The following is a 26,131-nucleotide window of genomic DNA, read 5'->3' on the forward strand; positions in this document are numbered from 1 at the left end:
GATGGTGAGGGGGTGCTTCCTAAAACTATTTAAGGATGTGGGAAAACGCTATCAGATAATGCCAGTATAAAAAGAGAAAAAGCATTATATTTACAGTCATTTTAGTTTCTATAGTGCTTAAATGTACAATACCCTAAAATGTTAAATAATCTTAAGAAAGTGCTGGTTCTTTTATCACATTCATTTTCTCAAATTTCTACTCTAAATGTGCATGTGCTTTGAAGTCTTTTATTCACTCATTCATTTGTGTGTGTGTGTGTGTGTAGTCCTGGGGATTGGACCTGGATCTCAGATGTACTAGCAAGCACTACCATTGAGCTCCACCCTCAGCCTTATGTTAGCTTTATAATCAGGGAACAGGGCACAAAATGCGTATTTTGAAGAGGAAGTCCACTGCATTGCACTGGGGTGGGCACATCTGACTTGGAGTCCTTAACTTTGGCAGTGCCTCCCTCAGCTTTGCCTTGAGACCTGACTTTCTACTCCTCTTTTGCAGTTGACTGCCTGCATCCACGGCTCGGCTGCCATGCTCTACCCCATGTACTGGCAGCATGTGTACATTCCTGTGCTGCCCCCACACTTGCTGGACTACTGCTGGTAAGGCTGCCCAGGACCCTGTCCTCTGCTTCCTCTTCCAGGAAAGACCTAAGACTGTAAAGGCTTAATGGGTAACACTAAAATGAAAGTAGTTTAAATGGTACTGGGTTTGGAGCACTTGAGAGCAAGGTACTTTATGTCATGACTTTCTGAAGGGATCAAGAGAGTAGCTAATACTTTTAGCACTTCTCACTTTAGAGAAGCCAAGCACCAAGAAATTGTTTGCTTTTTCCCACTAAGACACATTGGAAACTGGTGACAGGAACCATTGGGATCTACAAGATCCCTTGGGTTTCAGCCATGTGCTGGCATGTCCCACCAGACTTGCCCTTAGCTGTGGTTTGAGCCTTCTGATTTTGTTTTCTCTCTGTTTCCTTCTTGCAGACCTCCTCCTCCCTCCCTCTTTTTGATCATTTCTTTGTTTTAGGTTTGTTTTTTTTTTTTGTTTTTTTTTTTTGTTTTTTTTTTTGTTTTTTTTTTTTTGAGAGAGGATTTTACTGTCTATCCTAAACCAGCCTCAAGCTCACAGCAGTCTTCCTGCCTCAGCTTCCTAAGTGCTGGGATTATCAGTGTGTCACAGCACCACACAATCCTCTGAAGCTTTTTGAGGATTCACTGTTGGACATATATTAGTGGAGGAAAGGAGAGAAGCATGGTGTCTACACATCATTGGCTGGAGACTCTCCTTTGTCTGCAACATGAAGTTATTTACTCAAAATTATATTTTTGAGATGAAACATACCATACAAGGATGGATGGCTCATGGGAGATGTACCTGCTGAAGCCCCCTCACTGCCTTCAGGAGTGTGCTGGAGAGGATAGTTTATTTGATGACTTGGATCTGTTTTCCTTATGAATGATTTTTCTCTGGTGTAATGTATTAAGAGGCATTGACTTAGAACAGCTGGTGCCAGTAGATGTTGATAAGGGGCCATGCGCATATATCTAAAGGCCCTTGGTATCTGCCAGAAATTGGAGCTTCAGGAGAAAGCCTCCATTGGAGACCACAGCCCTTATTACTAATGATCAGATACTTCATGAGATAGGCCATTGATTCAGAATGATAGAGGCCAGTCAACCACAATGTTTGCTATTTTCAATCTTCTCTCTGAAAAGGCTTTTCTAGGTAGCCATTGTGTCCTAGAAGCCTAGAGGTATTTGTGGTCACCTTGTTTTGGATGTTTTAAGTTCAGCCTCCTCCCAAGAAGCCACATGTACAGCAAAGACATAGCTCAGGCACAGCAGAGACATGCTCATGAGTACAGTGCTGAGAGAGCGAGCCCATTTCTTCATATGGTGATCTTTTTGATCCTGGTGGGTTTTCTCAGTCATGCTCTCTCCCAGTTCTGTGCTGATGTTGCACAGAATTCTAAGACTGTAGGTTGTTTCCTTTTTTGGTGGGGGTGGGGGGTCAGTTCGAGACAGGGTTTCTCTGTGTAGCCCTGGCTGTCCTAGAACTCACTCTATAGACCAGCTGGCCTCGAAGTAAAATTCAAGATGTGTGCCACCACCATCACCCTGGCATTTCTTTTTTTTAATTTTTATTTATTTGTTTATTTTATGTGTATGAGTGTTTGGCTGAATGCATGTTAGTGCCCAGGCCAGAAAAAGAGGGTGTTGGATCCCCTGAAACTGGAGTTACAGATGGTTGTGAACCACCATGTGGGTGCTGAGGAATTGAGCCTAGGTCCTTTGCAAGAGCAGCCAGTGCTCTTAATTGCTGAGCCATCTCTCCAGCCCCTTGTAGAGTGTTTCTTGATTGATCAGGAATTGTGCCCACATTGTATTTGCCATGTCTTTTTACACTTTGCTGTATTTTGGAAGTTGTTCTTTATTAAAAATGCCTTCCAGATACCCCTGGTTAGATTCCATTTTGATACCTTACAGAGTACGTAGGAGGGGTTGTATGTTTTTAAACAGAAGGATCAAGGTATGATGCCCTTGTAATAGAGTTACCTTATTTGGGGTCCCTGCTTTCCTCAGGAGTGTTTTCAGACCCCAGGGCTCCCTCAACACCCTACTTCTATGCAAGTTCTGTGTGTCTCCTGTCCACTAGGAGACCATGAGTGCTGTGCTCTTTCCATCATCCACTACTCCTGTTCCTGGTCAAGGTAAAGGTCATAGGCTTGTGTCCCTACAGCCATGTCATGGTGCCAGATCCTCCATGTCCTTTGGTTTCTAACACAGCATCTAGGAACCTGCCTCACTGCCCTGTCACTGCTGTCTCCTTATTGCAGTCTGTGTCCCATCTGTTTAGACATCCTCAGCTCTTTTCCATCCCTGTCCCTGCCATTTTCTGTGTCTTTGGAAGCCACACTGTAGCCCCTCCCACTCACACTGTTGGTGTTTGTCATCTGTACAGAGGTGACCTCTCTTCCTCAAAAAACCCATGAAACACCACAGAGAGGGCTAAGCTAAGAGGACAACACCAAGTCCTTGTCTCAAGTCCATCATTGCCTGGCTGCACAGCATAGAGAATGTGGATTTGCCTCTAGGAATCTGTGCCCTTACCTGAAGAGGGCCTCCTCCAATTATTCCCAAATACTTGCTTGTATTGAAGTACGTTTTAACCTGAAACACCCTGTCAGCCACACAACAGAGTGACTCTTGACACCATGCAACCATTTGAAAGTCCCTCCATTGCCCCTTTCTCCTTCCTGTTTTTTTATACCCTCTGTCTTGACCACAGCTTCCTCCTAACCTCCTTGTAGCCTCTCTGTCCTTCCTGTTCACTGACCCTACTGGATTTGCTTGCCTTCCTGTTTGCACTGGACCTTCATGGAGTTCTCAATGTGATGAATATTTGTACTGTATTGCAGACACTGCAGCATCTAGTCAAGGCCAAGATGTCAGTCAGTCTCCATCAAGAGGCACTTAGATGATGAGGTGTTGAAGATAGGCATGAGAAGGGAGTGGCCCAGCATCTTCCAATCTGCTCCTTTGACAGATACTGCAGGGGAATTTTTTTTTTTTTGTAATTAAGGAATTTTTTTATTTATTACAAATACCAATCACAGATTCCCCCCCTCCTTCCACCCGCTCCCCCCACCGCAGCTTCCCCCCCTAGCCTACTCCCCATCCCCTCCTCCGAAAAGATATGGCTTCCCATGGGGTCAACAAAGCTGAGGCAGGTCCAAGCCCCTCCCTCACTGCAAGGGAATTGTAAGGGCCACTGCAGGCAGGCCTGCTAGAAAATGGTGCTGCTGCCTTCTCAGCTTTCCCTACTCCTCTACTCTCAGCCCTGACCCTCTCTACACCCATCATGGTCAGGCCAAAGGCGAGGCTTCTTGCTCAGGTGAGGCCTGGGGGGCCAGGTGGCCTGACTAAATCTCAAGGCCTGTTACTCTTGAGCAACCCTCTGTCTTTTCCTTTCCTGTTCCTAGAGGAGGGAGGAACAGTCTATCCAAAGCTGGCATCTGCACCTGGGCGGGGGCTTGTCTGGGGTACATTGGGCATTTCTTCTCCCTTTCCTGCTCTTTCTCCTCTCCCTATGAAGATGTGCAGGCCCTGGCTCCTCAGGCAGACCTTTGCCTATTTGTCATTCTTTTTTGAGATTCTAAATGAATCAGTTCTTAGTTTTTCCAATGACAACTCCATCAGTGGAAAGAACATGTTTGTCATTTGGTAGTGTTTGTTGTCACTGTTTAGACGAAAGATTGTAGGACTGAAGAGACTATCAAAGAGAAGAGGACACAGGAGCTAGAAGGAAAGCAAAGGCGTGAGACACACCCGAGAAAGGGAAAGGGAAGGTTGGGGAAGATAGAGACAGCCTCCCAGAGTGACCCAGCAGGGTGAACATGGAGAACCCACCCCCATGTATAACAGCCTCACAGGCGCAAGCCTCTTCCAGACACATGGCCTTTCCCTAGCCTTTCACATGGAGAGACACCTTTCCCACCGTGCATGCGCGCGCGCGCGCGCGCGCGCACACACACACACACACACACACACACACACACACACACACACTTCAGTGAAGCCCAGAGTGCTTTAAAGGCAGCATGGAGTCCCACAAGGAGCTGCTTGCAGTGCTTAATACTGTGTTTGGACAGGAGTGCATGGGCTTTGGGGTTCAGAGATGGCAGCACTCAAAGAATTGACAGAGCCTCTTTGCCAAAAAGTTCAACTTCAGCATTTCATTATTTGGAAAGTTTCATTGCTAAATTATTAGCTATTTTAAAACTGTAAGCTTAAGTTGTGTGTGATAGTGTTCACCTATGTATTCCTAGTCCTCAGAAGTCTGAGACAAAGGGTTTGCTTCAAATCCAAAGGTTGCTAGCCTGGGCTACATATCAAGTACCAAGTCCCCCAAGGGTTGTATAGCAAGACCTTCAAACACACACACACACACACACACACACACACACACACAAACCACCCAAGAGTAAAAGGTAAAATGTCCTCTGTGATACCAATGGTAAGCCTGCTAGGCCCCAGTCACTGGACTGTCTCTTTTACCTTTGTGACCTCATTCTATCCTCCTAACAGTCCTGCAAAGCAGGTATTATCAGCTCCATTTCACAGGTCAGTAAACCAAGGCCTCAAAGGGTTTAGTAACTTGTCCCAGCATTTACACTGTGTCCTGTGTTATTCCGGTCTCACAGTCATAAAGCAAGAACTATATATACATACACATGTCCTAAAGTTCAGATCTGGAAACATCAAAATATTTAACAATGACTTGTGATGGAGAAGAGACGATTTCAGCATGCTTTTTATTATATTTTCTATTATTTCTATAATGAAATAGATTTTTTATAATTGAATGCTTTCTTTTGAAAAAAACAGCAACAAAAAACCCCAGTTATTTACCATAGCCAGTTGTTTGTTCTAGCCACTGCCTTTCCTGTATTTGCACAGAGGGCTTGCTCTGCCTTAGATTTTCAGTGAAGACTATCCCAGACCCTCTTTCCAGTGTCATCTCTCACTCCAGCACTCGAAAACTGTGTCTTAGTCTGCTGAGCCACAGGCATGTTAGCATAGGAATTGAAGACTTACTGAGGAAGGGTTCAAATCTGCCATCCCAAACCCACCCTTGAGCTCTGCATTTTGTGGTGCCTAAATAGCTTTGTGATGAGTCCTCCTCATGTTTGTACAATGTGTCTTCCTTCTAGTCTTTTGTTTTCACAAAGAACTCGGTGACATCTGACCAAAGATAATTTCAGGCCAATGGAGGTTGGCATCTGCTTGTAATCGTAAGATAAACGTGTGATAAAAGGAAAGACCACAGAAGAAGAAGGCAGGCCCTCCAGTCAAGGCTTAGCTTGATCATGTTAGTGTGATGTAACTGCTCTGGGCAGAAAGTAAAAATGTCATGAAAATTGAGTCAATGTTAATTACTTTAGTCTATTGAGATCCTTGACTTGAAAGTCACCAGGTTGAGCTGAATCCTTGGTGGCTGGAGCCAACAAGGATAACTAGCATTTTAAGCAAAGGGCTGGGAGCACACAACATGTAAATCTGAGGGAAGGTTGTTCTTCTGCAGATGATCTAAATGTCAAGTACATCCCCTTGCAGGGGATACACAAGTGGAATCTGAAAACTATTATCTCCTGTAGAAATGAACTCTCAATTTGCTTACCACACAGGAAGGGCAGACTCTAGTCATTTTCACTGCCAGCAGGTGCCCTTTCTATGCATAATAGACTTCACAAGTGTAATTAACACATGAGGACCACTGCTGCCAGTTTTTCTTCAGGTACATGCTGCTAGGAGTTTTCAGGACAACAGTGCTGGCCATACAAGCCTGTCACGTGGCACTTGAAGATGAGATATTCATTGACCTCTGGACAAAGACATGTTAAATGGGGTGAACCTATCCCCTGCTGTGAGCATCACAGGTCATGCTCCTTGGGCTCCTGGGACCCCAGAAGCTGTATACAGACTTTGGTAGAACAGAAGCTAGAAGAGCAAAGCTGTAGTTTGCATGCAGTTAATAAATGAAAGGATGATGCTGAGCACCCTGCAATTATGTGGAAGACTCTAATTGCACATTCACAAATACAGCAACCAATTATCTGAGTTAACTTTAATTAGAGCTATAATCACAAATTTTAATTATCTGAATAAATCAGTTTAGTACAAATGGCTTTCCCTAAATATTTCCCAAATTAATTTTTTTTCTGTCCCTTCCCCATTTTGACAGAGGGCAATGGAGTAGAGAGCGCTTAGGGCTTGAGCTCACACAGATCTGGATTCAAAATCTCAGTCTCCTCTTATTTAACCTCTCGTGTACACTGTTTTTATGGAAAATGGGTACAATTTACCTATTCTGAGTAGTGTCTATATAAATCCCAGGTATGATCATCAGGTATTATAGAGCATCTGTAGTTGGAAGATTTCCTGTGTTCTGCCTGGTCCCGTGGCCACTCAGACCCAAATAAACACACAGAGGCTTATATTATTTTTAAACTATGGCCATGGAAGACTTCTTGCTCTTATATCTTAAACTAACCCATTTCTATAAATCTATGCCTCACCACGTGGCTTGTGGCTTACCGGTACTTTACATCTTGTTTCTCCTAGAGGCGTCTGCAGCGTCTGCCCCACTCTCCTTTCTCCTCCCACTGTCTCTCTTGGATTTTCAGGACAACAGTGAGTTGTCCTGGCTCCATCCTGCCCTGCCATAGGCCAATGCAGCTTTACTTATCAACCAATCAGAGCAACACATATTCACAGCCTACAGAAAGACGTCCTACAACCAGCATCCACTTAGGGTGATTGCTCTTGTCACCATCACCACAAACACAGGACATAAGTTTTAGTTTCCAGAGGGTCTAGTTGATATCAAATGTGTCTCTTGCTTCTGCTGCCTTAAGAGACAAACTTTACAACTCATTTTCTCTTTTACTCATGAGATTGTTTTTATTTTGACTTTTGTATTTAACTTGAGTTATTGTATGGTTGTTTTCATTTGCAGCTGTGGCATAAGAATGAAAAGAAAAGAAACAAAAGCAGATGGCAGAGAAAACGGAAGGAGTAAGACATTTCCAGCCCTTATGAATATTTAAAAACATGTGCTGCTGGTTCCTTTAGATCTGTATCATTCCTTTGATTTTGAAAGTGAGAATGAGAATGTTGCCTACCTTAGCTGATGGCATCTCTTGAGTTTAGCCCATCCTAGAAAGCCTTCCATTTGGGGACAGAAGTATTAACTTGTTGATGAGGGTCAGTACTGTCTTTCATATAGCACTCAACATCCAAGGAGAATGTGTGTGTGGTGAGCCCTTTCTAAACACCATTATAGGATTTCAAAATTGAGCTGTAAGGTATATATGACCCTCTTATATATGGGAGAAAATTGAAGCTCAGAGAAGTTAAGATTGTCACTCATGTATGAAATAATGGAGACTTCACTTGAAAGCCAACGCCTTCTGATGCCAAAGCTTTGCTTACTAGTGTCTTCAAATGTCTGAGAATGAGCCATAGCTATCACCAAGATTTGTGAAAAACTTCATCTAGTCTTGTTGACATCTTACTTACTATAGGTATTGTGTTGCTGTTATTTAACTATATGTTTGCTCAACAATGTTTGTAGAGTATTTAACAAGTAGCAAGCACCATGCTGATTGGGTCCCAGTAAAAGCCATATGGGATTGCCCATAGGCTTAACTTTTCCTCCCTTCCTCCTTCTGAAATAAGTGCCACAAACCAGTTCTAAGCTGAATTTGTGTATTTGGCATATTCTAGGCACTTGTTTACATACTTTGGTGATAAAATATTTTCAAGGCAAATGAAAACAAGTTCATCTTCCCCACCCCAAAGGACAGCCAGGTCAAGTGCCAAGTTGCTATGATTGAACTGAAAAGTCAAATGGAGTCTGTGTGGGTCAGACAATTTTCATCTGAGTTTGTGAAATACATCATATTTCCTGGTGTTCTAGAATCCATTCTTTGACCCAGAGCGGTGGTGCACAGATTCTCTGTGAAATATACTGACTAGACTAGGCTACCTAGATAAGAACTCACAGACAGTTTTGGATCTGAGAAAACACTACTTCACAAAAGAAATTGAGCATCCCAGCAAGACATGGGGAATGGAGCTTAGTGGTTTGTTTGTTTGCTTGTTTTAAGGTAAGAAGTGGCAAAGGACTTAGAGGAGAGTTCTAGTCCTCAGAAAAGGCGTCACCTGTGAAGAGTCCACAAAGAAAGGATGATGGGTGAGGAAAAAGACCAGAATTTCAGAATCGGGCAGACGAGAGAAGTTGGGTCTGTATTGGGCCTGATGGTCAGGTTATGTGTGCACACACACACACACACACACACACACACAAAAGTGTGTTAGTTGAACAAAGGGAAACTATAGATTTCTAAGTAAATTCTCAATAAAAATTTAACTGAACTTATTCCTGAGATTTTAATAGAGAAGAAATCAAGGTTGTAATTAAAGTCCTGAGTCTAAACTATGGTAATAACTGAGTGTGCCCCATTTCCTTCACCTCAAAATCATTGCCTGCAATATAGGTAAATATATCTTCCTATTCTGCATGAAGAATCTGGTGCCAAGTGGGCAAAGACATTTAGGTGCTGACGGTCACTGAGCCCTCCACTAGGATAAATGACCACTTCCTTCATTGGCACCAAAACACAAAGTGCCAGTGGCCTTCAGAGGACACTTTGCATGACTGAGTAAACCATCCTCTAGGCCAAAAGGGAAGAGACCGGAGCCGTTTGTCTTTGCTACAGATTCTATGGGTCTTAGTACCTAGTGTTCTGTGGACTGTATAAGAAAACTGACTTTTCTATAATCTATTCAGGTTTGGTGTTTTTTTTGTTTTTTTTGTTTGTTTGTTTTGTTTGTTTGTTGTTGGTTTGTTTTTTTTTTTTTTTTTTTTTGGTTTTTCGAGACAGGGTTTCTCTGTGTAGCTTTGCGCCTTTCCTGGAACTCACTTCGTAGCCCAGGCTGGCCTCGAACTCACAGAGATCCACCTGCCTCTGCCTCCCAAGTGCTGGGATTTAAAGTGTGCGCCACCACCGCCCGGCGGTTTGTTTTTTGTTTTTTTTTTTTTTTTCTGTCTAAAGAGAACTTGTGTGTTACAAAATTTACCCTTTTAAAAATATGCAATTGGTGCTAAAGAGCTGCCTCAGCAATTGAGAGCATTTGCTTTTCTTTCTGAGGACCCAGGTTTGGTTCCCAGCATCCACATTTTGCTCACAGCCAAATGTAGATCCATTTCAAGGGGAATCTGACTCCCTCTTCTGGCCCCCACAGGCTCCTGTATATACAGGTACACACAAATATACATACATAAAAGTAAAGGAAGAAACTTTACTATGGTAATAAATTATAGAAAGAAGAAAGTATATAATTGAGTGACTTACAGTATGTTTCAACTATCTTACTAGACTGTGTATATATTCAATTGCTATGTAGTTCCAAGGTATGCAACATAACTAATTTCATTTGGAATGAAACCACTAATTCCAAATGCAGTTGATATTAATACATTCTTATTGCTCTTAGTAGGGTAGTATATTTTTGTCATAATCTTTTAAGCTTTGGAAAGGAAATACAGCAAAGAGCCATGCTGTACAGAGATGACAGTCTGCGTGGTTGCTGCAGCACTTCCTGCGGGCACAGGTGCCTGGGTGCAGCAAGTTTGCTGTCACCAGCCTCGGCAGCATTATTTCCTGATGTTGCTAAGATTCTTGGCCTTTTCCTCTTAACAGCCAACACTGGGTAATTTATAAAGAAAAGAGAGGTTTCTTTTGATTTATTTGTTTTGTTTTGTCTTGCAGTTCTGGAAGTCTGACTTCTATTGCACTAGCATCCATTTGTGGAAATGCAGAGGGACAAGGGCAAGACTAGCAAAGTGGTCACAGTTAAAGTAGCAGGGACCCTTACCTTCTAACAGCCTGCTCTAAAGGTCACCAAGCCGGTTCCCTGAGACCCGGCATTAATTTATTCATGATAGCTCTTCCATCACCAGTAGGCCCCACTGCCAAACACTGCCACATTGAGGATTTAAGCTTCAGCATGAGCTTGGTCTGGAAACTCCTCCTCAAGCCCTAGCAGAGTTAGAGAACAAAGGAATGTGCCTGCCAGGGCTGGATGGTAGAGCTTGTTGGCTCACCCACCTTGCTTTGAGGTGTCCTCCTAATCACCCCAGTGGTCTTCTGCTTCCTTACTGAACCTCTGAATACAGCCTGCCAGTCCCATTTTTCCAGAGACAGAACCTTCCTCCCTGGCCCCAGTGTCCTGAAACAGCTAACTCTGACTTCTGCTTACCTTCCTGTTCTGGTGTGATTGATTGTCCCTGGAACTGATGAGGCACAATGTTGCAGCCTCTACAGCAAGGACATTCGGCCTGTTACTGGGAACAAGGGGAGGGCTGGAATCACTGGCCACAGAACAAGGGAACGAGGGATGCTTCTGCAGTGCATCAGTGCACTTTGTGACAGAGCTTTAGGGATACATATAGCTCTGTCCCCACAATGATTAGCACCAGGGACAATGGAAGAAGCACTAGAATGGCTCTAGATTCTGAGTGATCTCAGTGATTATGAGTGTCTCCCATAAACATTGGATCTGAGAAGCTAGGCTAAATAGGTCTTTGGCTGCTAAGCATCCTGGCATGTGGGATGTCTTAGAGCTACAAAAACACACAGGAAATCTGATGTTTACCAGTTGCATTTATATTTTTTAGTGTGCATATATTTCTTTATAAACCCCTTTTTCTTATTTAATTTGTACCTTGTTCATTCCTGCATTTCTATCAGGGTTTCATGGGCTGCTGGTAGCTACCCTACCATCTGAGACTTCCTTTAGCAGCCAACTCTGGCTGCCTGCTTTTTATTGGATTCTCTGTGACTGCAGATAGCCCCATCTTCTGACCCTTCCCTCTATGATTAACTTCTCCTGCTACTGTTTCTTAGTCATGGGGCCTTCCTGATGCTTTCTGAGTCTATCTGCTTCCAGTAGTCTGAGAGGACACAAAAGAGCAGAGTTCTTCAGGCTTTGATGTTGACCTGTCAGGTTTTCATCTGGGACTTATCTTTGTAAGGAACATTCATTCAGTTGTGACCACTGGCGTGGTACTCTGAAAAAGCATCTCCACACGTACACCCCATGGACCACCCTAGGGAGCTGAAGAGGGACATTGCACTCCCTCTCTCCATTTTCACTGATCTGCTAGTGAAATATATATGTCTTGCGTTAGCCACCAATCACTGAGCTTGGCTCATACTGAGCCTGCCTCCACTGTCAAGTATCAGAGGCCATTTACCTCCTCCTGCTCATGGGAAATAGGCCCCCTTCTGCCTCCTTTTCCAATCTGAAATTGTTAATGATCTTCTCTTGGGGCCCCCTCCTCTTCTGCTGATCACAAATCAGGAAGGACCAGATTGGGAACCAGGAAGGAAGATTAATACCTTTACCCTTAGAAATCTTTCTTAACCCATGGCCATTTGCACCAGTTCTACATTTCAGGCTGTATTCTGTGCCTCTCTCCAGCTGTGACTTTTGCCAAACTACTTAACCTCTCTGTTGCACAGCGTCTTCTGTAATTTATAAAGACCAGCCTTTTGCAATCACTGCAAAGATGAAGTGAGGTCTTCTTTGGTGCTCTTGGCAGATTCCTCACTGTACCTCAAGTCTCCTTGCCGAGGTATGTCTGCAGACAGTAATGTGCTTATCTAATGTGCTGCTGGCTCTGGGATACTGATAGACTGGACCAGGTGGGTCTCTTTTCCTGCCCTTTTCCTAGCCCAGTGTTATGTCTGACACATGCTAATGTTATGTTCACTTAGTGAGACTGATAGATGTTTGAAAAACACCACACAGTCGAGTTACAAAAGAGAGTGGTTTTCCTTTTCCTGAAAACTCAATGCTCAAATCTCCCTATACTGTGGTGCTTATGTGTATGTAGCTCTACACATACTTTAAGCCATCTCTAGATTATTTATGATACCTAATGTAATGCCATGTAAATAGTTGTTATTTTGTATTGTTGAGGGATGGTAACAAGAAAAAAATACGTGGTATAGAGCCAGACCTAACTGCACAGCACAGGAATGATTACAAGCCAAACAATGCCAAAACCCTGAGAGCCAGAGAGAGACCAGGGTCTGTGCTGAGGAGGCCACAGCAGACTGTGCTGCACACCACACTTTATATACCTGGGCTCAGCAGCGCTCAATTTACAGCAAATCCAAGTTTTCCATTTAGAACTTTCTAGAATTTTAGTTTTGTAACATTTTTGACCCACAGTTGGTTAAATCTTTGAATGTAGGACCTGTTGATATGAGGGCTGACTGTAGTTTATTTCTCTCTGTAAATTCTACACATTGCCTTCTGATCCTGTTTTTCTCTTTGGGTTGGCAGCCAAAGGGCTCAGAACTCAATGTGTGGCGATCAGCAAGTGTGTGTCATAGCATGAAACCCAGGTACTAACATCACTATGGCATCTGCTGTTCCCTTGGCAGCCATTTCTTTCTTTTCTTTTCTTTTTTTCCTGAGATGGGTTCTCTCTTTGTAGCCTCAGCTCTTCTGGAACTCGCTCTGTAAACCAGGCTGGCCTTGAACTCACAGAGACCTGCCTACCTCTGCCTCCTGAGTGCTGGGATTAAGCTATTTCTTTTCTTACTTTGGAGACTATTGGACATATTTTGTATAAATTGCTTTAGATAACTGTTCAGAAGAATATCAGGGATCAGGAGATTATTTACCAGATTATTTGCCATGCAAGCATGAAGACTGGAGTCCAGATCCCCAGAGCCCGTATAAATACCCAACAAGCATGGAGGACCACCTGTAACTCCAGCCCCAAGAGGACAAAAACTGGGGAATCCTGGTTCAGGCTGATTGGTCAAATTAGCAAAGTCTGGAATTCATTGAGAGATCCTGCCTAGGCCTCTGCTGACTCCCCATGGGAGACCTTGATTTGGGGGTTGTGGGGATGTGGGGTGGCTTGGGAGGGAGGGCTGGGAGGTAGAAGGAGGGAGAAGATGGGGTCTGTGGGTGGCATGTAGAGTGAGTAGAAATTTTATTAATAAAGAAAAAAAGGAGAGAGATCCTGCCTAAATGAATAAGGTAGAAAGCATTGAGGAAGACACTCAACAATTTCAGGCATACACATATACGTATGTGCACATACAGTGTATATACACACAGTTACACATGTAAAGGTGAAAGTAACAGTCAATTCTAGTTGTTGCTAAATGTAGCATAAGGGTTAAGGCTTTTTTTTTTTTTTTTTTTTTTTTATGTGCATTGGTGTTTTGTCTGCCTGTATGTCTGTGTGAGGGTGTCAGATTCCCTGGAACTGGAATTGCAGACAGTTGTGAGCTGCCATGTGGGTCCTGGGAATTAAACCCAGGTCCTCTGGAGGAGCAGCCAGTTCTTTTAACCTCTGAGCCATCTCTCCAGCCCTGGGTTAAGTCATTCCTAAGCAGTGTAAGAGACCATGGAAAATAAGGGTTAGGATAGTATCACTGTTCATAAAGTGACTGTGGTTGAATTTTCTGAGAATGCCTGTTAAATCTATAAAAACAATAGTATCAGTTAGATGATTTGAGGATTCCCACACAGCCTTTGGTGTCTGGTATGAGCTCGGTGCAGGACTTTGCAGCTGTCTCTGTTCTCTCTACTCTCCACACGACACCACTGTACACTCGAAAAAACAGAGTCCTGTTTTCTTGTTGCTGACATCAAGAGAAACATACAGATTTGTATGAGATCTGTCCCCAGTGGGGAGCCAGGCTCAAGCTTGTCACAGGAAAGGTGTGAGAGCACTAGGGTGACCTCAGAAGTAGCAGCAGAGGGACAGCATGTGCTTGAGAGCTTGGAGGCCATTGGGTTCCTGTGATGGAAGAGCGTTGGAGAAAGTTATGTAGAGACATGGAGATGGGGGGCATGACACTACCTCAGGCTAGAGGAGGCCGTCCTCCCTCTGCCTCTTTCTCTCCGTTAGTAATGCCAATATTTGTGTCCTGGGACAGGGACCTGTGCCGCCTCAATCTAGGTCATGTGGTTTCCAATCTCAGTTCTGCTACTGTCGGCTCTGCATGACCTCAGCTTCCTAAGATGAGCCTGCTTTCTGAGCCCTGGCTTTCATGATCCCTCATTGTCATGAGGGCTGTAGGAGATAACTGCCAGGCCTCAGCCTCACACTGACTCGTGGCACACAGTCAGCTGATGGTGGCTGCCCTTGTGGGTTCCCTGTGCTATCCTGGCCACCATGGTAGGTGAAAAGCCATCACCCTACTACTTCCAGAAGACCAGAGCTGTAGTGATTAATGTTCTTCAACAAGATGAGCTGTGGTCTCTGTTCCGATCCATTCTCCATTCATTTGTTCTTTAACCTCTCTAATAAAGCTAGGCCTCTTTATTTAGAGCAGAATTTAAAACTATAAGCCAAGTTGTAGTTCTACTTTTGTTTCTTTGAAAACAGCAAAGGGAAAGCTTGAGTGAGTGAGGCCTCTTTCAGGTATTTTCTTGCCTTTTAAAAATAGCAAACTGACCGGGCGGTGGTGGCACACGCCTTTAATCCCAGCTCTCAGGAGGCAGAGGCAGGTGGATCTCTGTGAGTTCAAGGCCAGCCTGGTCTACAAAGCGAGTTCCAGGAAAAGCGCAAAGCTACACAGAGAAAAACCCTGCCTTTAAAAAAAAAAAAAAAAAAAGCACACTAAGAGCAGCCTCTCTTTGTCAGAGAAGAGCATTCGGTAGGAAGGTGGCATGCTTGTGAGAGCAAAGGTGGGTGTGTCACATGAAAAAGATGAGGCCTACTGAGTGGGTCATGGGGATTGCAGGGGAATAGTGTGGGCTTCCCAAATCCCTGCGTTGTCCCAGGCTGTATTCCTTCCTGATGTCTAGGCAGACATGCTCACCTGGGGTGGGCTTTCCTCCCCAGCCACCCCTCTCCCATTGTCTGGGGAGCTGTGTGTTATGTGTTTGAGCAGCCAGTGTTCCTTTATTTCACCTGCCTCATTTCCAATTAGTAGCAGCTCACCTCAGGGGAACATAATTAAAAGGGCTCTGGTTATCTGGGGGAAAGGAATTAAACAAATTGTGAAAGTACAGTAATAATGAATGGGATAGCAGGACGATTAATAAGTCTACAGTCTGTGTGCATGCCTGTTCTGGGATATAGGATGTGCCTAGATGAACTATGCTGTCTGTCCCAGGCCCAAGTCCATACCAGGGCAGTTGGAGAGCCTCTTGGGTACTCATGCCTTGAAGGCCTCAGTATGGAGAAGGCCCCAGCATGACACCATGAGCACATCCTGGTTTGGGCTTCCCAGCTGTGTGACCTTGGCAAGTTGTTCCACCTTTCAGAGTGTTTCCTTACCAAGAATGAGGATAATAGCACTGTTTTGCAGAGTTGCCTTGAGAATTGTGTATGCAATGCATGAAAGTGGCTGGCTTATAGTCACTCAATAATATCAGTTCCTTTCCCCCTTAGGATTCAAAATAAAGATACCTGTCAGGTCATTGCCTTAGCACCAGAAACGAAGGAAAGAAAGAAGAAAGAGTAGAGTAGACTGCACTCCCCCAGAATATAACTGAGAAAGTCAGGTAGTGCAGTAATTCCCAGAGAACAAAGGGCCAGTGTAGATGTACCTTGTTCTGCTATTCAGAGATGAACAATGGCATTCCACAGTCGTCTGTCAGCCACACAGCAGTTGTGACACAGTTGTCATGCCCACCTATGCACGAACTTGGTCATAACTGCTAATATTACAATTGCTTTAATTTAATTATGGATGTTGTTGGTTTTAAGTGTGTTGTATTAATTGCCATTTAAACAATCTTCAAAATGGCACTGAGATCTGCCTTAGAATCTGAAGACCTGTGAATGTTGCATAGAAGCTAGGTACAGTTGCCATTAGTGAGGCAAGAACATTTGTATCCATGTGTTCTAAAATGGCAGCAAACAAGCCAGGAGGATGCCCCTCGTGGTGGACTCATGGGCACTGGTGACCTGGATAAAGAAAATAACTCAGATAAGTAGGCCTCCCAGTGTGACATTTCTAGGAATAGGTCACCAAGTTTATTTTGCCATATTTTTCCTTTTAATGTATGCCTAGGAGTGAGAAAGTAGCATTTAAATGTGCCATTCTAAGTGGTTAGAAAGCAACAAATCACCAATTCCTCCTTTATATTGGGGTGGGGAAGGGCCTCTACGAGAAAGTGACTTGAAATTCTGTGGACCAGTAGAGTGCACAGGTGCCAAGAATGCGTGCCCACAGAGGAGACAGGAATATCCACTCACTGGTGGCCTCCCAGCTGTCCATCAGGACCTAGGATGAACAGGAAAACATTGTCTGAGCTGGGCATAATGGCCTACATACAGCTGTGATCCCAGTACTCAGGTGTCTGAGACAGAAGGATTCCCATGAGTTTGTGGCCAGCCTGAGCTATACAGTGAGACTATCACAAACAACGGGGGTCAGGTGGAGGGAGGGAAGGAAGGAGAGAAACCATTGTCTGAGAGAGAGGAAAGGCAATACAGGAGTGCCGGCCACCATGGGTCTGGAGAGAACCCCTTTGGACTTCACAGTCACTGAGTGTCCACCAGTGCTGCTCCATGCTGGACACCTTATGAAATGTCTCCAGTGCTTGCATTAATCCTGAAAGAGCTCCATGATATAGGGTCTACCTTTTTGGAAACACCTGGCTAGGATATAGCAAAAGGTAAATGAAAATCAGTCCAGCCCTTTGATTAGTAATCTCTGTCTGGGAATTCAAGTTAGTTGTTTGTTTTCATTACAGTGTTTCTAATAATAATGATGAAAAATTTGAAACAACTTATTGTCTAATTCCAGGAATTAGATTCCATAAATTATGGTCCACCCCGCTAAGTAGAATATTATGCAGCCTTTAAAATAATATCATAACAGTTATAGAGCGATACAGAAAATGTTAGTGTAAAAAATGAGAAAACAATAAAATTAATTTCAAAGATATGAAGCCTTTAGTTTAGGTTAATATTAGAAAGGATGAGCCAAAAATAAGAGTAGTTGTGTTAGATGGTCTAACCATGGATAGATGGTTCCCTCCTAAAGTTACCTCTTATAGTAAAAAGGCAAAGAAAAAGGTCTCCAAGAAAATGTATAAGTAGCTGCAATAATTGAGTTACATAGAGAATAGAAATTACATTCAGAACATACCTAGAATTACCCACTTATGTACTTGCCACGTTGAGATGTTAAGGAGGCGGCTTCCTTTTTCTTTCTTCCCCTGCCCCCACTTAGAATTTGTAATTACATATTTGCAGAGCCAAAAAAAAAATGTAGATTCTGGGAAGCATTTGAGGTGTTGGAAGCAAATGATAACAATAGACAAAAAATAGATGAAGCTATTTGTCCAGATTCGCTTTCCCGCAAAGCACAGGGCTGCGCAGATTCAGAATGCGTGTGCTTTAAATGTTGTCTAAATACAGACTGTGCAGGCCTAACAGTACTTGGCTACGAAGCTGCTTTTCTAGAATACGCTGTAATTACTCAAAGCCTATCTAGCAGTGTCAGAGAGTGAGACCTACTCTGTCCCTTCTAGTATCTCTAAGTCACCTTCATAAGGCTTCCCCCATCTCTGTCAGGCTGTCATGTACACTAAAGTAGCATGGCATTAAAACCTACACATTTCAATTTCTAGAGAATATTTCCTCTTTAGAGAACAGTCTGTGGTTAAGTTACACCAAGGGCTTTGGCTGTTGGGATTATTTTCACCCTTTTCTCACAGTTGTTTGACCCTCTTTCTGTTTGCTAATTCACTCGTTGGGATTTGGGTTCTGAAATTCTATTTGAAACGCGTAGTCACTGGTCAGTTATGTGCTTAAATGTAAGACCTGGGAAGTCAGTAAGATGTAGTTCAATATTGTAGGCTTGTGCTTCTCTCCCTGTGTCAGGCTGTGCTCTGGACACATTAATGAGTGGCCCCTTCTTTTTTCTTTCTGGAATTTTGCACTCTTCCTGCTTCCTTTCATTACATTAGGCAAGGCTCCACTAGATGAGACATTTGCAGTCTTAAGACTTCCTGCCGAGGTTCAGACTTTGTATTTTTGACATTGAAGCTGTCGTGTTTCTGAAGCTACTTAATTAGAAACACATTCATTTTGGTGTACACTGGAGAAAGCTCAGGCAGCAAAACCAGGCACACTGGGAAGCTGGAGCATCTGTGGGGCTGGCAGCTAATGGCTTACAGTTTCGGGGCAAAAATATCACAGGGCATTTCTTTGCCTCTGGAAGCAAAGAGAAGCTGCATGTGCCCCGCAGGTACCTTGGAGGGGGAAAAATAGACAGAAGAAGATGCTAGAAGAAAAGACAACTCTGTTTCTCTCCACTGTAGTTTGTTTATACAGTTCTTCTTTGGCTATTATCAAAGACAAAGTCTTCTAGAAGAAGTTCTCAGACTGTGCAGCTAATATTTGAGTCTGTCTTCCAGGTTCCTGAGATATATGACTGCTGAGATCTGTAGTAAGGACGTTTTGCATTCCAAAGGATGGTTTTTGCTTGAAGAGTTTTATTTGTTGAATTGTAATGAGGGAATTGAAACCTTTCTTCTTTTTTGAATGTTTGAATGGTGTTTAAGCTTGCATCTAATATCTAAGGCCTTAGTTGCCTCCCCTCCTATTTCCAGCTGTAGTATGAGCTCCTGGTTTGTAGTCACCCTGACTCATTGTTTCCCCAGGTCTACACCCACTGTGTAAATCCTTGTCCCTCCACTGTGACTCCCACAGCGGTCCCTGAGGAAAGTACCTGGACAGCCTAGTCCAAGCCAAGTGTTTTTCCTCTAATTTCATTGAAAACTAGCCCCTAATGTGTTGTGGGATGTATGACATACATGGAAAGACAGCCAAGAAAGTTGCCAACCATTTCTGTTCTCCCTGCTTCCTGCCCTCCCTCTTCCCAAGGAAGACGAGGTGTGTTCAGCAACCTGGGACCAAGTCACAGTCAGCCCAGGCTTATTGCTTGCTTGGCTGTGTGGCATTAGATAAGTGGTTTCACCTCTTTTGGTCAATTTACTCCTTTGTAGAATGGGGGTTATTTTGTGAGCTAGAAAGGTGACTTCATATAACCACTATCATCACCAGAGGGAAATATAAATGAGTATATGTACACACACACTTTCTCTCTCCCTCTCTCTCTCTCTCTCTCTCTCTCTCTCTCTCTCTCTCTCTCTCTCTCTCTCTCCCTCCCTCCCTCCCTCCCTCCCTCCCTCCTGAAAATGAAGGAAAGGCCAGCTACTACAAAATGCCCAGATTTTTAGAACCTCTGGACTTGTTTCTGCTCTGCAAAGGAAGCAGATAGTGGTGGCCTCTGTTGTGCAGTAGCCCAGCTGTGTGTGTGGTGTGGCATGCAGAAGCTTGCTGAACATCCCCAAACATCAGGCCATATGTCTTCATTGTGGAACATAGCCGTAGGGTGATGCTTTGAAAGCTATTGTGCTCTCTATGCAACTTTCACTTTTTTTCCATTATGATCGTTGAGTTCCATTAGTATCAGGACCTCTGTACTATGTGTGTTTATCTCTGTCTAGTAGCAGTAGTTAGGGTTGAGCCAAGAATCCCATTATAAAGATAAGGTGACTGAGGCCAGGAAGCTGCCTAACTACTGTTTAGGGTGGTAGCTGACACCAAGGTTGATGCTCTTCCTGCTAGCCGTGCCGTTCCCAGTGCTGCCTGCATTTTTAAATTCTTTGACGTTTCTAGGCTTGGAAACAAAATGTCACATTAAGATTTTTGTTGTGAAAGGAAATGTAACTGTGCATACGTTTATTAAAACAGCTTTTCTCTAAATAGTGAGCCATCTGTAATTTTCTGTCGGAAGCAACAGACATTAAAGCAGCTGTGTGTCTGTTTCTCTTTGCAGTGCTCCAATGCCCTACCTCATAGGAGTCCATTTCAGTCTAATGGAGGTAAGTGGGCTCTGTCCTCCCCAGTCCTTGATGTGGGCTTCGGTTTCACTTTCTGTAGCAGAAAAATGGGATCTCAGTATGTGCAGCTCTGCACACAGGAGCAACTGATACAACTGCTCACGCGCATCCCCCTGTCCTTCCCGATGCACAGACTCCATCCATCAACCTAGACCCTTCCAACGGACTCCTGAATTCTGGGCTTTTCTGCTGTGATTGGAAATGGTGGGTTTTTCCTGGGTGAATGAGAGGGAGGGTAGGAAGGTAGGAGGAAAGGTTCCATTTGTGTTTGGATAAGGGAAGGGAAAGGCTTTGTTTTTCATAATGACATTCATTCTGAATCACTGTAACAGTGTTACATTTTCATGGTAGGAAATGTGATACAAATGGTCTCTAGAAGTTACAAAGAAAAAAATTAAAATTACCCGCTTTGCCATTATTCCAGAATGGACTGCTGATAACATTTTATTATTCTTCCATTTAGTCTTTATCCTGTAGATATGTATTTCATATAATGTTATTTCTTTACCTGTCAGAGTTGTGGTGTGAGAATTCCTGCCTTTTTGTCTACCCTCAGTAACAGCAGTTTTCCATTTGTTCCCTGTCATTCCTATAACTTAACCACTTTCCTGCTGTTGAGCACTTAGGTTGCTAGATGATTTTTATTTCACTGTTATAAATAGCACTTCAGCAAACATCTTTATGCATAAAGGCTTTATCTGCATTTTTTAATCTGTATTATTTCCTTAGTTCAGAATCCCTAAAGCAGAAATGATTGGTCAAAGCTATGAGTCTGCTGCCAGATTGCTCTCAGTGTGCCTGTACCAGTCAGACAGCAGTGCTTTCAATGAACTTCCTATGCTTTTGTGCATGCCCTCCAGGCTTTCCTTCCTTTGGAAAGGACAGACACTTGCACTGCCCAGAGCAGGGTGGGGCTGGTCAGCTTGCCCGTGTGGCACAGTATGGGCTCTGAGGGGAAATCTCCAGCCACGCCTGCCATGGTGCTTAGTATGTCTTAAAGGAAGTGCTACTTTTCTTCTGCTCCTTTCATTTCACATCAGTGAGGACCACCTGCTTCGCCACTAACTGTTGCACGCTCTGCTATTGTGCTTACGAAAATGAAATGAGTTGGTTATCGAAAAACCTGTTTGTTTGACATTGAGAATCTTGATCAAAATAGACCACAGAAATCTGCTCAAATTTCTAATTTGACAGGACGGCCATGTGGCTCCTACATTCTGTTAACAGTCCCTCCCTGTCATCACCCAGCCCTAAGCACATACAGTACACAGTTTATGGACTATCTTGGATGATGTATTTAGATCAGACTGAAGAAATTGCTTGTGTGTTTTACCTTTGTTAAGTATGGGGATCTATTCAAAGCTCCCATACAAAAAAAAAATTAAAAGTAAATCCTTTCTAATGGACCTTGCATACCAACTGCTTTATAGTTTAAAGCACTAAAGACTTTTGGGTCTCTTGGTGTCCTTGGTTCCCTCCTGCCTTCCGGTCTGCTCCATCCCAGGCTTTCCCAGACTTCCTTGTGTCCTGGTACCTTCAGCACCCTCCACAGTGTCTGGCCTTGGCTCCTTTTCTTTCTTCACGTGCTCGCCAGCCATCTTGCTTTAGGCTTTCTTTTCAGTGCTGAGTCAAAGTCAGCGAAGCTGCTCTGTGGTTATGACCGCTGCTCTGCTCTGCCTCTCTCTCTCTCCCTCTCTCTGGATTTCAGGTCCAAATTCAAATACCCATTGAATTTCTTTCCCCAACAGTTTATTATTTACATGCCAGTGTGGGCATGAACATGCAGATAAACATTCTGAGCACCCAATTCCTTTCTGATGTTCCCGGACCCTTGAAAGGTACTGCCTGCAGATGCCCCAGAGTTGGAGCACACCAAGCATTCTCAATAATTACTCACAAGTCTCTATATAAAGTGTCTCTAATCTCGTTCCCTTCCCACTGCCTTCCTTGGCTCTTTTTCTAGGCTTTCTTGGATTCTTACAAAGCCCAATTCACTGATTTGATAGCAAAATGAGGGCCTTGTGTGTTCCAAGCATTGTGCTCAGTCTTGGAGGTATGAGAATAGGGGCCAGTCCTTAGTCCCCTCATGGTATGGGTTGCCAGGTGTGGCCACTACAGAACACCTTCCATTCTCATTCTGCATTGCCCCCAGGCTCCCCATGGCTTCTCCACACTGCCATGCCTTCTGCCCCATCACTGTAAGAACACATATGAGCCAGTGCTTGGACTAAATAGATCCTATACGTCCCATAGGTAGCCCTGCCCTTCTCTGACTCTTCCAGGAAGCGTTCTATCTTGTTCATCTTTCATTTGTGGAATCTCTCACTCTACACAATAGCTGTTTGTTTGCATGTCCCAGTGTGTCCTCTGAGCATGAATCTCATGGAAGCAAAGACAGCATCATCTTCTTTGGTGTCCATAGCTTCTTTAGTAGGGTGCCAGGTGGATGACTGTCTGAGCCACAGCTTTCAGAGAAGGGCAAAGTCAGTGCTTGGGGAGCCGTAACGGGGCATATTTTAAAGCCCTCCAGCAGGCATCACTGTTTGCAAGTCACTCAGTGCCATCATGGTTCATAAATGGCTGTCTGCCCAGCCTTTCAAGGGTTTTGGGTGAGAAGGTTCAGAAGCAGTGACAGGCCACTGTCACCTATATATAACCCCAGCTCTATTGGATGCAGAGACCTGAAGGTCATGGGGGCTTGCTGGTCTGCAGCCTATCTTTTTGTTATAGAGACGCTATCTCAGAAGAATAAGGTGGCAAATGATTGAGCACATGCATGCGTACACTCAAAAGGGAGGTTTAAAATTTTTTTTTACCTTATTTGACTTTAAGTAATACAGAACAAGCCCTTTTCTCTAGTAAAGCATGCAGTGCAGCATATGCTGAAATTTGAAGCGCTTCGGTGAACAGGTGCAAATCTTGTCTGTCCAGCCTTTCAAGGGTTTTGGGTGAGAAGGTTCAGAAGCAGTGGCCCTGCTGTGCTGAACTCTTGGTGTGGTCAGTACTAAAAGAAAAACAAAAATGCAAGTTGTTCCAGCCTCGGGGTAGTTTTCTGAACAATAACAACAAAAATGTTTCCTGTGGGTGTTGCCCCCTACCCCCACCACCACCACCACCAAATGTTGAAATTCTTTTTCTGCATCTCCTGAACTTCAGTTCAGGCTCAGGGCCCTCCTGTGCTTGCTTGCTGGGCCTCATGTGCCTCTGATATGGCCTTCAATGTTGCAGCCCTGTTCCGAGATTTTCCTGTAGGTCTCCAATGCCTAGTGAGTGTGAACCGGTGGCCGAGAAGCTCTGTAAGGAAGGGGCTGGGGAGGCCCAGCTCCTCACTACACTAGTTTTCTTACTGGCAATTCAGCAAAAGGCTTATTTTTGACTGGCTTGTTATTTTTTTTCTTGAAAGCTATAGGCACCTTATTATGCCTTTGCATATGTGCCAGGATTTTTTAAACTTCAAATGAATGTGGCAGATGTTCATAAAAGTTTAGAAAAAGCTACCATAGGAAGACTTTTTAACCATTTTTATGACACTCAAATTTGTGCACAAAAAGAAACATAAATTATAACCTAGTATTCTCATGGGAAAGAAGGTTATTTTGAGGAAAGACCTACTTCTAGTCTTCAAGTTCGAGCAAGATGCCATTGCTGTTTGCTAAATGGTAACCTTGTCACTGTAGAGAGTCCACTTTTCTTCCAAAGTGACAAGTTTGTAGCCGTTCTTCTTTCCTCTCCTTCCTTCTGCCTCTTGATATTCTTTCTCTCATTTAAGCAATTGGAGACTAGTGGCAAATGAGCAGAATAGCCGAGGGTATTGGCATAGGCCTAACTGCTTCTTGGAGAGAATGATCATGTTAGTTGGCAGCTAGGAAATCCCAAAACATGGCCAGATTACTCACTGACTATTTCCTTTCATTCAACTGATCTCAATTTAGTTCAAGACACATTTATTCAGTCCCTTTTCTGTGCCATATCTGGTAGCAGGTGCCAGGTCATCTCTTGTAGATGGTGCTTCTCCTATTTGTAAATGAAGAGTTTCCTCACATGCTTCAAAACAGTGCTCTGTGCACACCTTAGAGCGACATGGGGAGGAGGCACATCTAGAAGGTGTTTATGTCACACTCTTGTTGGTAGGATGGTCAGGAAGGTGGAAGGAATGTTATAACAATGCCATGTTTCTGAAGAGAGGCTCAGACTATTCTATAATTGGGACCCTGTTGTCTGTATGCAGAGGCAGGATGTTTCGAATGTGGGTCCTGGAGTCTGGCTTTCCTACTTCCTGCTCAGGTGACCTTCGGAGAGGATATCAGCTGATGAGCCTCTTGTTTTCTCACTTGCAAAATGAGGAGGCGGGTTGAGTCCCCTGGATGGAATCATTTGAAAGATATGGTGAGACAGTGTAGTGCCCAGCACATAAAGCGCTCCATAGAGTCAGTAGCCATGGCTGCTTCTCTTTGTTCAGTGCCCTTAAAGTCATTTATATTGCTAAGCTGGTGGCTTTGAAATAATGATATGGGAACTCTTAGGTTCCCCAGAGAAACAGTCTTAGCAAAATTGGCTTGCACCTGCCCGATGTCCCCTGGTTTGCACTGTCTCAGGATTGGGAATAACACTTTGTAAGATTCAGTCAGTATCCTTCCAGACCCCTGCCTGGCCACATCCTTGCATTTAACTGTTAATGTTTGTTTTTGTTTTTTCCTCAAAAAGTTCTGGCAGGGTATTATGGTTCTGTGTAAGTGCTGGATTTCTTGAGCTCCCAGTGAATGTGGCATTTGTGATGCTTCACCTCTCTGGATCTTACTGTCTTCATCTAGGAGAAAGCTCTGAGTCCTGTAGGTGTCCAGCATGTCCCATTGTCTGGCCTGTAGCAGTGACACAGTGCATGGCCCTTTCCACAGTAAGGTGTTGAGAGGCTCTATGCTCCAGGTTCCGTATCTCATAGTAGCCATGCCTAGTCTCTACCTTCTTGGAGGTTTTCCTGAAACAGATGCAGACAGGTAGAAATTAATGGATGAATTTAGGTTGACATCGGCTGTGGTAAGAGGCACAACCCTAGCCTGGAGGGCTGAAGGCCACACTTCTCAGATAAAGAGATGCATTGACTGAAGCCCAACCAGTAGATCAGGAAAGCCAGGAACACAGGGCACAACATATGCAGTGCCTAGAAATGGAGAACAGGACTTCCCAGGCCCCATGAGGAGTTCCATGCCAGGAGCCTAAAGGGGGAGGCCATTCATCCAGGGCCTTGTAAGCTGCATTAAAGAGTCTGAACTTTATAGGGCAATGGAGAGTCATTGAAGAGTGTAAATAGGGAAGGGACATGGTCAGGCCTTCTCCTTGTAGGCCATTAGAAACAATCCTTCCATATAAAATGCTTGGAAACTGCTTCACACTGTTAATAAATTGATTTTTGTAAAGATCAAGGTAATTCTTAAGGAAATTACACACCAAAACCCTGTGTATAAAATTCAGATGTGTTAGCGTCCCCAACCCATGCTTCTGAATGGTTTCCTTTGCTCCTGGGCTACAGTTGAGGCTTTTGCAGTGATGCCTTGCTTGGAGGATTGGACACCACTGTTACTCAGTGTCGTCCTCTCCTCTCTGGCTGCTATTGTTGGTGTTTTACTTTTTACTTTATTTTGCTATTTTGAAGCAGTCCTCCTGC

General features: G+C 43.9%; 1 protein-coding gene across 11 annotated transcripts in view; it reads left to right on the plus strand.

The window, feature by feature from the left end:
- Dennd1a (DENN domain containing 1A) overlaps positions 1–26,131 on the plus strand; it is a 503,183-nt gene that overhangs the window by 291,141 nt on the left and 185,911 nt on the right. For all 11 annotated transcript variants that reach the window (XM_052724298.1, XM_052724294.1, XM_052724299.1 and 8 more), the window contains 2 exons: positions 497–597; positions 20,406–20,451. In XM_052724298.1, the coding sequence (XP_052580258.1) occupies positions 497–597; positions 20,406–20,451 (147 nt within the window). The remainder of the gene's footprint in view (positions 1–496; positions 598–20,405; positions 20,452–26,131) is intronic.

Source organism: Peromyscus californicus, unplaced genomic scaffold (genome assembly GCF_007827085.1).
Source record: "Peromyscus californicus insignis strain IS unplaced genomic scaffold, ASM782708v3 Scaffold_7__1_contigs__length_154581171, whole genome shotgun sequence".
In the NCBI taxonomy this organism is placed as follows: domain Eukaryota; kingdom Metazoa; phylum Chordata; class Mammalia; order Rodentia; family Cricetidae; genus Peromyscus; species Peromyscus californicus.